Source organism: Nothobranchius furzeri, chromosome 8 (genome assembly GCF_043380555.1).
Source record: "Nothobranchius furzeri strain GRZ-AD chromosome 8, NfurGRZ-RIMD1, whole genome shotgun sequence".
Lineage (NCBI taxonomy): Eukaryota > Metazoa > Chordata > Actinopteri > Cyprinodontiformes > Nothobranchiidae > Nothobranchius > Nothobranchius furzeri.
The window spans coordinates 47,354,969-47,367,564 of record NC_091748.1 but is presented as its reverse complement, the minus strand read 5'-3'; the positions used below and the strand labels follow the sequence as shown (position 1 = coordinate 47,367,564).

At 41.4% G+C, this 12,596-nt stretch overlaps 1 protein-coding gene across 3 annotated transcripts in view; it reads left to right on the top strand.

Annotated features, from left to right (window-relative positions):
- ralgps2 (Ral GEF with PH domain and SH3 binding motif 2) overlaps window positions 1–12,596 on the top strand; it is a 98,376-nt gene that overhangs the window by 27,917 nt on the left and 57,863 nt on the right. For 2 of the 3 annotated variants that reach the window (XM_015971670.3, XM_015971668.3), the window contains exons 2-5: window positions 1,190–1,283; window positions 4,708–4,838; window positions 4,922–5,029; window positions 6,166–6,216. In XM_015971670.3, coding sequence (XP_015827156.1) covers window positions 4,761–4,838; window positions 4,922–5,029; window positions 6,166–6,216 — 237 coding nt within the window. In that variant the 5' untranslated portion in view covers window positions 1,190–1,283; window positions 4,708–4,760. The remainder of the gene's footprint in view (window positions 1–1,189; window positions 1,284–4,707; window positions 4,839–4,921; window positions 5,030–6,165; window positions 6,217–12,596) is intronic. The other variant, XM_015971669.3, reaches the window with a different exon arrangement.

Sequence of the window (12,596 nt, the reverse complement as noted above, 5' to 3'; positions counted from 1 at the left end):
GTTTTGTGGTAATGAAAACCCGAAGATGAGGAAATCTTGGCCTCTACATGAGGTCTAAAGGCTTGGTATGCCAACAGGATCTGTGTAGCTTCAACTCTTTACATGGACTCTTATCTGTTAGAGTAGTGAGACACCTACTGACTGCTATGGGTCATGTAATGTCACATAAGAAGGAGGTAGGCTCGGGGTTTAGCAATCAAGTCTACAAGTCCATGTTTATCATAAACTAGAAAATAGCTGCGTAAGTTTTTCTCTCTTTGTAGACATTTAGCACTAAAAGCAATTAAACAATTGATAATTTAATTTATTTTGAAATGCTGCACTATGGATGTCATACATACATTGATAAGCCATACCCTTGTGTAGGTAACTTTTAGTTGCCTGTGTATCGTCATCCCTCAGCAACATATGTTCCTGTTATGCCCCCATTGGCCCGCTGTGGTATCTGGCACCCAGTCATCGGTAGCAAACCTCGAGACCCGGGAGTTGGGAGGTGGCCCCTAATGGACTCAAACACATGCAGTTGTGAAGTTGTGAGGATATTTTCAGTGCAAAATTAACTAAACAAAGCCAAGACATAGCTGCCACCTAGAAGAACACTAGATCACATAAGAGTATCTTAAGATCTTGTGTCATAATTACGTCCCTAGATAGATGGTCCCTAGGTATCATCCCTAGGTAGATGGTCCCTAGGTATCATCCCTAGGTAGATGGTGTTCTTTTCTGAACTGGGGTTTGCTTTGTGCATCACCTGTTCTTGTTTGAAATGTTCTAGTTGAATGCTTTTATTGTGAAGGTGTAGTTGAATGTGTGAAAAGGCTCTCAGCTGCACCTGCTTCATATTTTGGTTCCAAGTCTAGTTTTTTATCTTTCAGGAACTTTAAAACATGTCCCATGCTACCTAACACATCTAAACCCGTGCCACATGCAGCTGCTGGAGTGAGATAATTATTGTTTTTCTCCACCATCATACGTCACACTTTTACAGCTAACTAGTGTATTTCCTGCTATATTGTACTTTAAGTTCACATTGATCAAACTCTCTCTCTTGTTATTTAGTTGCAATATCAGTAGGATTTTTGATCCTGGAGGAAGATCAGATCAGTAATAGGAAATGTCCATTTCTTACATGTGGCTATGAGTAGCCCTGAGTAATCATCCTTTCTTTCTTTTTTCACTCAAACCACAGGACTCTCCCTCAGAGAAAGGCAGGACTCAGTAGAAAGAAGAATTCAGAATAGGCAACGGTACTCCTGGAACTATGCACATCTGACACCTAACTGGTAAGTGCAGCCCTGATCCTGTAGACATTTAGATGTGGTAGTTTACAAACATTTCCTTGTCACCTTGAACATGTGGTTCACTCATTTAATCAGTACATTTGCAGTGGTCTCTAGTAGGAATGAATGCCTTGTAAGTCGTACCCTGGGGGGTATGCCTGTTTCAGGATGTAGAAGTGAGTCACATCAGAGCTGAGATTCAGACGACAGTATTTGGACTCTTAGTTCCTGATATTCAGACATCTTGCCTCCGTTTGCTAACAGCAACACAACTCCACCATTGACTCTGTTTCTTCTGTGACATGGATATTTTCTCTCCACAAAACCCATAAACCTGAGAGTTCTGCTGTGTGGTGGAGTTGCTAATGCTAATGGTTAGCTTCTACAAGCCAAACGTTCTCTGCTGTCTCTTGGATGCTAAACGAGTCAAGATGGGTGAGTCCATGAATGTTCATGCTCATGTTCATGTCAGTCGCTGCATTTAAAAACAGCTGAGTGTGTCTTGCATGTGGTGCCTGTAGGAGGATCCCCTAAGTGGTTTTTAGCATGTTTGTCCCAGAGCTACTCAGAAGCATAGATGTGCAGGTATTAGACCAGGAAGGAATGTAATTACAGATATTGGGTTTCATAAACAGACTGGGACTCATAAACAGACAGCAGCTATTGCTTCCTGCACAATTATAGTCTGCTGTCAAACAACTGGAGGCAAGTTGACATACTGTAATGGTGTTTGCTTTTGGTTTGGCAGCTTTCAGCTTCAGAGGGATGTTATTGGTTCTTAAAGCATAGTCCATTTAGACGCACGCACGCACGCACGCACACACACACACACACACACATGCACGCACGCGCGCATATTCTGAAGTATACCAGGGAGGCCCTAACTGGCCTTTAGTGTTTGACATTTCCTCTATAGAGTTCAGTTATGTGTCTTAGCAAATACCGATCTTCTAGCTGTTTTCAGTCATGATTAGTTGACATTGTTTGTAGTTGAAGCATTAGTCTTAAAGGTGCATAATGTAGAATTTAATTAAAAATTACATCCTGTACTAAAATTTGGTTACTGCAACTGTAATAAACAACTCTGGAGCTTTTTGTCGGCTGTCGTCAAATTGCAGTTATTGGTACTGCAGTATGACGCCTACTGCCCACTGGAAGCAAAGGTGGAACGGTTTACTCACGACAATCACTGCACTGAAGTGCACACCGGGAGAGTCTCAGCAGTGAAGCGGCTTCTCTGCCGTAGTCCTCGCTCGACTTCTCGATTCCTCGAGACTTCAAAGATTACTAATTGTTTATGCAATCCGCCATTAAACCAAAAAGAAGTAAATCACATATATGATGTTGTTCCTCTCCACTGCCAGGATTAAAGCCATGAAAACACACAACTGTACTTCTGGAACCATGCTGGGAGTAAATAAGCTGTTGGGTCACACGTAAGCTTCATATAAATGAAATTGCATCACTGCAATACTTTTATTTTGAAAATAACTGGGGATTTTACACTGATACTGTGTGTCGTTTCTTATCTAGCCCTATGTCGATTGGGGTAATTGATGCATCCCAGAAGCGGCTTAGTGACGAGGCGCGGCGTGCTGCTTCTGGGCCACCTCTGAAAATTGCCGCATCGCGGCTGATTTGTTACACTCAACAGACTATAATGGGTTGTATTTGAAGTGGTGCTGTTTCGCTGCCGTTCCGCACCGCTTTTGCTTCCTGTGTGCAGTAGGGGTTAGCTCGCAGGAGACATGGCAACTCCACACTCACTGATGGTAAGCAGTAGTTACGTCCCTCCTTCCTTTGTTTTGAAAGGGAAAAAACCGACAATCCCAGCAGCCAGCTGGATGTAAAATATGTTTCAGTATAACCTTCCTTCCAAAATGACTGAAACTTTAGACTCTTTTGGGATTTTCTCACTATATTCTTACGTACTGCACCTTTAAAGTTAAAAGAATGTGTTATCAGGTTATTATGCGATTTCTAACAGAAGGCTCATATTTTTGTGAAAGAAAGCCGTTTTTCAAAGATAATTGGTGTAACAAACCTAGCATAATACTACTCACATGAATCCGTCTTGTTTATTTTTTTCTATGAACATTGAGTCTGATGTTTGTATAGCAACTTCTACAACCTTTATGGAAGCCCTAAGTGCTGAACACTATGTAAATATTATATGGACATCATAAGCATTAAAGGGAGGATAGAAAATGTTATTTTAACTGGAAGCCTATGTTTATATGAATGCTAATCAGATTTTGTCACTTATAATCAGGAGATTTGAATTATATTTACTATAGAGTAAATGAGAAATAAAAAGATGCATATGAACTACAGCATAGACATGAGTGGTGCCTAAATAATAAAAAAATGAATGATTGTCACACTTTTGAAACTAATGAAAATCCAGCATTTTGTCATGTGCATTCAGTATATGTTTGCATTTAAAGATACAATTCCTTATTAATGGGTTTAAGTAAATGTTATGCTGTCAAATGTTTAAGGTCAAAATGTTGTATATTCTTATGCTAACACGTGCAAATGTTTGACTTTATAATTGATCCATTCACGTAAAGGTTTGCTACAGATCATGTTTACGGTGTAGTGAAGGACACCGTGTGGTTTTTCAGTGGCAGGAGGTTGAGTAAGCCGTTTAGTGCCGTGGATCTAACAAACTCCCTTCTCAGAAGATCTTTTCTTGATGCTCAGGTCTAATCTCCTTCTGTGCTGCTTGCTATATAGCGTTCAAATGACAGGCTGTGAAAGTGAACGTCCATATGGCTCCTTTAGCCCTGTCAGTGCAATTATTGGCATCACAAATTCAAATGTATTATTATTTATCGAGTAGTTACTTAATCAGGTTGTTATAAAGTAGGGATGCGCAATAAATCGGCATCAGTATTAGTACTGGCCGATGTTAGTCATTTTTTAACGTATCTGTATTGGTTCGATAAATAAAACCGGGCCGATATTAATAACCAATATTTTGTCTATCTCGTCTCCATTTGTTTGCCTGTTTCAGAGGGTGAGGGGGGTGGTGTGTAATTGTTTAGTCTTGTGAACAGTGAATGAAATCATCTCAGAACATAACTGTGTGTGTTGTGTGTACATAATAATGTAAATTCAGCTTTAATAATTTTCATTCTATACAAAATCTGCTGATTTTTAGAAGCATTAATGTCAGTATACCGGTATCGGCAAACATCGGTTATCGGCCATGACAGTGATCTTAATATCCGTATCGGTCCAAAAATTTCATATCGGTGCATCACTATTATAAAGACATTAATCCAGAATGTGCACTGAGCTTTTTCTTCCAGCAGATGGTGCTCTCACAATCATTGGACCACTTTTTATTAGAGCTGAATGCAAAAATAATCATGATTCCTTGTAACAAATTCTCTCTCTGCCATGCATTTTGTTGGTTCAGAGAGCCTGACGGGCTTTACTGCAACTGAGGATGATGAATGGTCTCCTTTGCCAATGCTAGATGGTATGGGAATGATGGACCTCCCCAATGGCCAGTCATGCATCACCAACACCGCTGCAACAGCCTCTGAGGTGAGGTTTCATTTAAGCTAATCTGGGCGCCTTTTCTTTTCCAGCAGCATCTCTTATTGGTTATTATTGTTTTTGTCACCCAGAAGAGCAGCAGCTCAGAGTCTCTCAGTGATAAGGGATCTTCAGAGCTGAAGAAGAGTTTCGATGCAGTTGTGTTTGATGTGTTGAAGGTCACCCCTGAGGAGTATGCAGTAAGTGAACTGTGTGTGTGTGTGTGTGTGTGTGTGTGTGTGTGTGTGTGTGTGTGTCTTTTATGTCTGGTTAACTTGAATTTATGAGTGTTAGTAAAGTGTTCAGTAAGCACAAGTATAAAGTGCTGACTTGAGACAGAAGGCAGGGGGAATGACAGAGGAGGAAATGAGGTTTGTATCAGTAATAATTGATGTTGTTTGGCTGTGCCAAGCAGGCACTATTTGAAATCCCAAAGCTTCTTCTGTGTAAACTGATGTTTTATCTCTAAACAAACCCAAAATCAGATCATCATTGTAACAATTAGAACTGTAATTTTAAGTACACCGTTTTTTCACATGAATTAGATTTTTTAAATTGTTAACTTTTAGCCATCTAAAACCATGATTCGTGTTTTGGTTTGAATACTTGTTGTGCCCTGTTCCACCACAAGAGGGCACTGTGTTTTTACATTTCTGTCAAGCTTCTCAAGAGAGATCTGAACACATTTTAAATGAGCTGTCAGTAAAATCTAGAGTTTCTAATAACAAATGATCTCATATCTGTAACTGGAGGAACCTTCTAGCTCATGGCATTATCTAGTCATACACCCCCCAGCCTAAATAAGTCACCGCCTGGATTTAACTAAGCAAACAGGTAGGAGCCTCCTGTTGGATAATTACTGCACGAGCGATTATCTTTCAGCTGATGACAAGTTATTTAACCCAAACTGGTGCAGTGAGTTGCTTCTCATTTCTTAAACAACCATGTGGAAAGTCACATCTGGTGGTCGTGGAAAAGATGTTCGGCTGTTAGAGAAGGGCCAGATCATCGGCATGCATCAATCAGAGAGAACCTCTAAGGAGATTGTAGAAACAACTAAAACTGGGTTAAGAACTGTCCATCTCGATATTAAAACTGGTCTGATGAGTCCAGATGCCTGTTCCAGCAATATTTTTCTCTGGTGGTGACTATTTTTTGGGCCAGGCACTGTATTTAGATCAACTGTTAATTTTAACTGATGTAGATCATATAAATGAGCCGGGCAATAATAAAGAAGGTGGAGCACAAACAGCAACCATCTGCTATCATATCATTGTCATTGGGATGTTTTGTCTGGTTTTAATCACGCTAAGACATCTTGTTTGGTTCCCCTCAGGGCCAGATTACGCTCATGGACGCGCCTGTATTCACTACCATCCAGCCTGAGGTGAGCTGCTGTTTTATTACTAAACCTGGTTTGTTGCATTACGTTAATGGCATTTTTTGTAAACTGAACAGATGAAATCAAAGTGACTTCTTACATGTCTGTAATTGTTCCCTTTAAATGTGTGTTTTGTGTAATAAATATTTGTTATATTACCTCATTAAACCTTATTACAAATGCACTAGGTTATAGTCAAACTAAGACAAATACAGGCTGAACAGGAAAAACTTTTAAATGATTCAAACCGCATCGACCATGTTGGCATCTTTTATCCTGTTCATTTTTTATTTAAGGAGATGTCCGTTATAAGCAGTGTCTATAAACGGTCATATAAACTCGTACAAAAAACTAGGATTAAGTGTAAACGCATTCAGATAATAGTTATAAGGTGTGGGGGACTTTCTGAGTCCAAAATAAAGTATGACAAATATTTCTGATTAAGTTCTGCATGACACCAGTTAGTATCTAGTGCTGAGACCATCCCCATGATCTTGTGTTTTTAATATAAATAAAACGATGATAAATTGTTTGGCTTCATATGGCTCTTTTTATAATGAAACTGCCGTTTATAAGAAGGACAATTACTGAAATGTTGGTACCAAGTTAGGCGGAACGATTGCCGCAAAATTTGCACATCGCTATGGCGCATTTATAAGACACGCCGTTGCGGTAACATTTCACTGATTTGCTGGTGCGTGTCTTGTAAAAAGGGCTAGTGGTTACCTGTAGCAGAGGTTTTTAGATACAGAGTCACACGGTTTTCATGCATAATTAATGCATAGTAGGTCAGAAAATGAGATCTGTTAAAAGCCTCTACCTGATGTTGCAGATCAAATGTTTCTTCTAATGTTTTCTTCATAATCCTAAATGTTATCACACATTTCACAAACCCACTGAAACTGCAACAAGTCAGCCTAGAAGTGAAGTCACCAATAAAGTTTTCTAGTACTCTCAGTGGAATATTCTCAGGGTGGAGAAGGGCCAAATACGAATCTGAGACATGCCGATGTTTCACGATAAATAACAAGAAAAATGTCACATTTACTAACTCATAAGTAACTTGTGACAGTAAAGAAGGGGTGGGTGTGTGTGTGTGTGTGCGCGCGCGCGGCACAGCTCCATGAGCCGCTCAAGTCACAGCGTCTCGTTATTGACGCTATTTAAACCAATGTTGTAAAATTACTTCTACCCAGCCCAGATGTGCTCACTTGTGCACCCGTGAGCCGTGGTTCCGCTGGAACGCGTCTGACCTCTGACAGACGCACTCTGAACTTCAGATCTTCAGCGCGCTGTTAAAAGAATAATTTCTTGATTTATTTAGTTACATCCGCAATGTTCTGTGTGTGAGGTTTACAACGTCAGAACACCTGCATGAGACAGGTGTTAATTACAATCTGCCAGAATGACTCACCACCTTCAGATTTCTCCAACACCGTTAAAAATGATCAAATACGGAACATATCGGCGTGCGCAGGCCAGAGTGCTGAAGCTCGGCGCATTGCTATTATGAAGCTAGGGCACATGTGGAGGACACACTCACATACGCAAAAAAATACTTGTTTCCAATTATATTTATTGGGCCCACTTACTTTTTCTTAGGCCCACCCACAAATGAGTTTCTGGCTACGCTAATGGTGACATATGACAGACTTCTCTGAGCTCCGCAGCCATTACACTTTTCACTGCCCTAGCGGCAGCTCGCGCACCCCTGGGTGTGTGCGCACCACACTTTGGGAATCCCTGCACTACACCACAGTAGGATAATGAACCCGAACACACACAGTGGACCCAGAGGTGCAGACCATCTTAGATTTTCCTCCACGGTCACCTGACCTTAACCCTACCTAACAGTTATGGGCCACTGACACAGATCAACGTTCCTGACTTCATCAGAAGCTGTTTGGGACATCCAGCTCATGGTGGGAAATCAGGGTTGTTGGGTTTAAACAAACCTGAACCTGTCTGTGTAGAATGCTTTGTAATGGATGTGTTTTATTGATTGCCTCAGTCACATGGTCCCAGATTCTCTCCACTGTTGACTAATGGGCCATTCCCATCTGTACCGGGTCGGCCCGGGCCGGGTAGCCCCAGTCGGCCCCAGCCTGGCCCGGTTGATTCCACACATCCTTGTCTTAAGCCCATGTGGGCTGATTCTACCCACCAATCAGAGGCTTGCTCTAATGGAAGGTGTGAATTTGCTGTCAGCAGTGGGTGTGTTGGTCCTGGTCGGCCTGAAGCAGACCCCCTCGAGAAGAGGGCTGAGAATGAGCCTTGGTTGGCCCGGAAAAATACCAGACCACCCAGATATGTAAACAACCTACGCTACCCGGCCCGGGCCGACCCGGTACAGATGGGAATGGCCCATTAGTGACCCATGTCTTATCTGTGACTGGAGCTTCCATGCAGAGGCACATGTTAGTCAAACGGAGGAAGACTACATAGTTTTGCTATCTTTTCTCCTGGCAGGTTGTGAGCTGCTTTAATCTGGTGCTTTCTTTCCTCGTTGTGCAGCTGGTGTCCTTCCTGGCGGCAGACACGGATAACCAGGCTTTAATCCCGGCCGCTGTGACTTTATATAAAACACGCCTGATTGCTGCTCTTTATATATATGTAGCTTTTTTTTCTTCAACCCAAAAGCACAAAACTCCCGGCTTCATGGGTCTTCTATCCTTTAATTCAGTACAGGCTGTCTCTTTTTTTGGAAATAATTTTTATTTGAGCTGAAGTTATCAATCTTTGTTTTGCTTTGTTCTTATTTTGTTTGTGTTTTGGCTTTGGCTACAAACTGCTTAAAGTAGAGATGTAAACTGAGCAAGATGGAGATAGAGCCTGTAGGTCTGATTGTGGGGCGTTCGGGGACACCGGTGTCTGCTGCAGGAGAGATGAGGAGCCGCGTGAACTATTGAGAATGACCCATCCAGATCTCTGCTGGTGGCTAAAGGGGCTGATTCGGTTCTTCATGTTCTCCTTGAGCATTTGTCTGGGAAAAGCAAAACTGTGAACTCTGCCAGGGTTTCCGTTGCTGTCCTCCCTCTCCTCCCTGCAAACTCATAATAAGAAAAGCAGGCGTGTGTGTTGAGACGTGCCTGCTGTTTGACTGTTCAGACTGAATAGGAAAATATTAAATAAGAAGATTCCCCGGGTTGTGCAATCATGTTTTTACTGACATTCAGCCTACTTTTTACTTTTTAATGCATAATTTATCCTTAAAACAATAAAATAAAAAAATCTCACATTTAGTGTAGCAAAAAGAAGAACTTAGACATAGTTGTAAATAAGAATCGTATTAATATTGAATAGATATATTTATTCTTCTTTGTTTCTCCTTAGATGAGCGAGTGGAAAGAAGGCAAAGAATGTTCTTGTTTCCATGATGTGATGTGATGTAATTCTCATTTAGTTTAATAGACTTTGAGTGAGTTGACCTTCGGTTGGATGCGACATCTGCTGTAGTTGCTCCTTAAACTCTTGACGTGCCCAGATGTTCATAAGGTTGACCAAATCAAAACAAACAATTATTTGATTGGATTTCTGTATTTTCTATTTTTATTTTTATTTTTACAGATACAATTTACAATATAACAGTTTTGTTGCTGAATTCTAATAACAAACGTAGTTGCTCAGTTGTTTTTGCCCGTCTTCCAGAAACTAGTCATTCTAACAAGGTTTCTTTCTCGTTTCAGTCTCCATAAGTGCATGAAATAACCGTGCAGGAGCGTGTGTGACAAAGAAACTAAGACAAACAGCCTAACACAGTATTTTTTTTCCTTGATACTTTATTTTTTCTGTTTAAGTTGCCAAACAAAGACTGACATAAAGCAGAGGATAATAAAAGCCTAAATGTTCCAACGCTGACATGAAGCAGATGTATGGGGAAGGGCCTGAAAGGTCCAGCCAAACCATTTATATTTGATAACCTTCTGCTGTGCTAGTGATAAAATACACAAATCGTGTATGGATCCATCAAAAAGTGTGGAGATGGTAGAACGTCTGGCCAACGTCTCTGGATAGGAAACCTTCACTAGTATCTGTCCAGACAATCTGATACATGTGAAGAATGGTGGCGGATATGTGGAGAGGCCATTGGTTTGGTTCAGTTTGGTAGGAAAATTCGAGCTGACCACATCAGTGTGACACATCTTAAATCTGAGCTCATTAGACTTTATCTATTAACTTGAGTGACAGCTCGGTTTGCCCTGTGAGTGAGACAGGCACCAACATCTGTGGCGTGAAAACCGTAGGTCAGCGCTGACCGGTGAACTGTCAGTCTTGTGCTCGGCTTGGAGGGCAGGTATAATCCACGGGAACACCAGGCATTTATTTTTTATTTGGGTAGAATAATGTGTACTGCAGATCAGGCAGATGTTTAATTTACAGCTCCCAGATGAATGGCTGTTATGTTCTTTGGCTGTTGCGTTGCAGAGTGAAATGCCATTATAATGACATATGACAGCATGGATCACAGAGAGGAGGGGAGGAATGGATACAAGGGACGCGAGGGAAATCTGATCTAAATTTACGAAGCAGTTATTACAACCGGGGTGAAGCCTTGGCTGATTCAGTTTATTAACAGCAGTCGCTCACCGTGCTTTGAGTTCAGCCTCAAACGAGGGGGAGTTCAGAGGAGCTCGCAATAAATAAAAGAACAATAGAAAACTTTTTCTCCGCTCTCTGTTTGTCTGATTTTGTAATCAAACACAAAGCTGATGATCTGCAGCTGAACGTTTCTGAAAAAGTGGCTGAGAGAAAACGAGTGAGTGATGCAGAGGGGCCTCCAGGGGGAGGAAGGCTGCCCTTTGTTTTTAACACCCGGCCATGACAACAGCCAAGAGAGTGATTTAGTGGCTTTGGCCGGCAATCTTTGTTCCAACTCTCGAGGAGCAGCAATCAGGTTGCATTTTACATACCACCATGAAGTATTTCTGTTCCTCACATGTCTGCCTGGCCCAGAGCGTGCCGGCACCCCTCTGAACACACCGAGGGTCTCGTGGAGAAAATGATGACACATAGCTGGAAGTGGGTAAAATCTTCTTCACGCTTCATTCAGACATGCAGGCGAAAGTAAAGTAACATCTGTTTATCCCCGTGTGGCAGGACCGAACAATGAAGTAGCTTTAGTCAGAAAGTTCGTATTGAGTCGCATACGTAATAAAAGTGCCAGTTTTTACCTTTATGCATGTTTACTCTAGCTTCAATTACATTACTCGATCATATGGCATCCTCGCCTTCTGCAACAGCGTCTCATTTCACTATAAAACTGAATTTCAAGCCAACTGTGTTTAGTTTAAACAAGCAGCAGTGGACGGGAGCAGATGAAAATATTGATATATGGTCAGAGAAAGCAGATCTGTGCTGCAGCTCAGATGTTTTCTCTCGTTTGTTTGGCTCAGACACCGAGAAACAATGACAACGTTCTGTAGCTAATTATTATCTTTTAAGTGTTTGGCCGGCACTTCTGTTTATGTATTTTCCAACATGAACTCTCTGATTGGTCTTTACAGTTGATCAGAGGCCAGATTATCCCAGCACTACTGTGTGGGTTTGGCAGATACTGTGACTTGACTTGTATCATGTTACCATGGAGCTGAAATCATCCAGCATCTTGCAGAAAAGCGACAGTAAATCACAGATGATGCTGACACGTTCATTTACCTTCAGATTAACGGGAAGCTGCGTGCGTGCGCATGAGAAAGAAGGGACACAGTCACAACTGTAGCTAAACCGTTAGAGCTCTCTGTAGAGCCCCTAAGTCTGCACATGTTGTTTGGACTGTAATCACTACGCAACAATAACACTACAGCCTGTCAGCACCAGGGTTCGGACGCATTCATCATCTCCAACGCCGGAGGGGAAAAATCTCCTTGGAAGTGGATGCAGAAAAACCAGTGACAGGTTTTCCATTGTTAGAATGGATTTCTTTACCACCATTAAAGTATTTTCTTCATTAGATTAAATGCATTCTTTCAGGCGAGTAACAATAATTTATTGGGTAATTTTTTACAGATGCGCTGAAGTCATAGGTGGCTGATGTGGCCTGATCTGTACTGTACGGTTCCTGGAAAAAATGTTCTCTGTTTGCAGATAAAGGTGGACACAGACTATAACAAAAAGGATAATTTTTATTTTATTTTAATCATTTGTGCTTATTTGATTTGTTGTGTTGTTATAATTTAAAAGGAGGAAGATCCTGTAGGTCAGTCATCTTCTAAATTATTCATAACTAGATAATTCATAGTTTTCTCCACTGATTCCCTTCAACGTAAAGTTACCATCAGTAAGCAGACATGACGGCTCCTTCTGTCACGCTCAGGCCTAGTTTATGCTCCTGCTTCTGCATCGGTACAGAGACATGTAACATCATTATCCATCATTGCGAGGGCTCT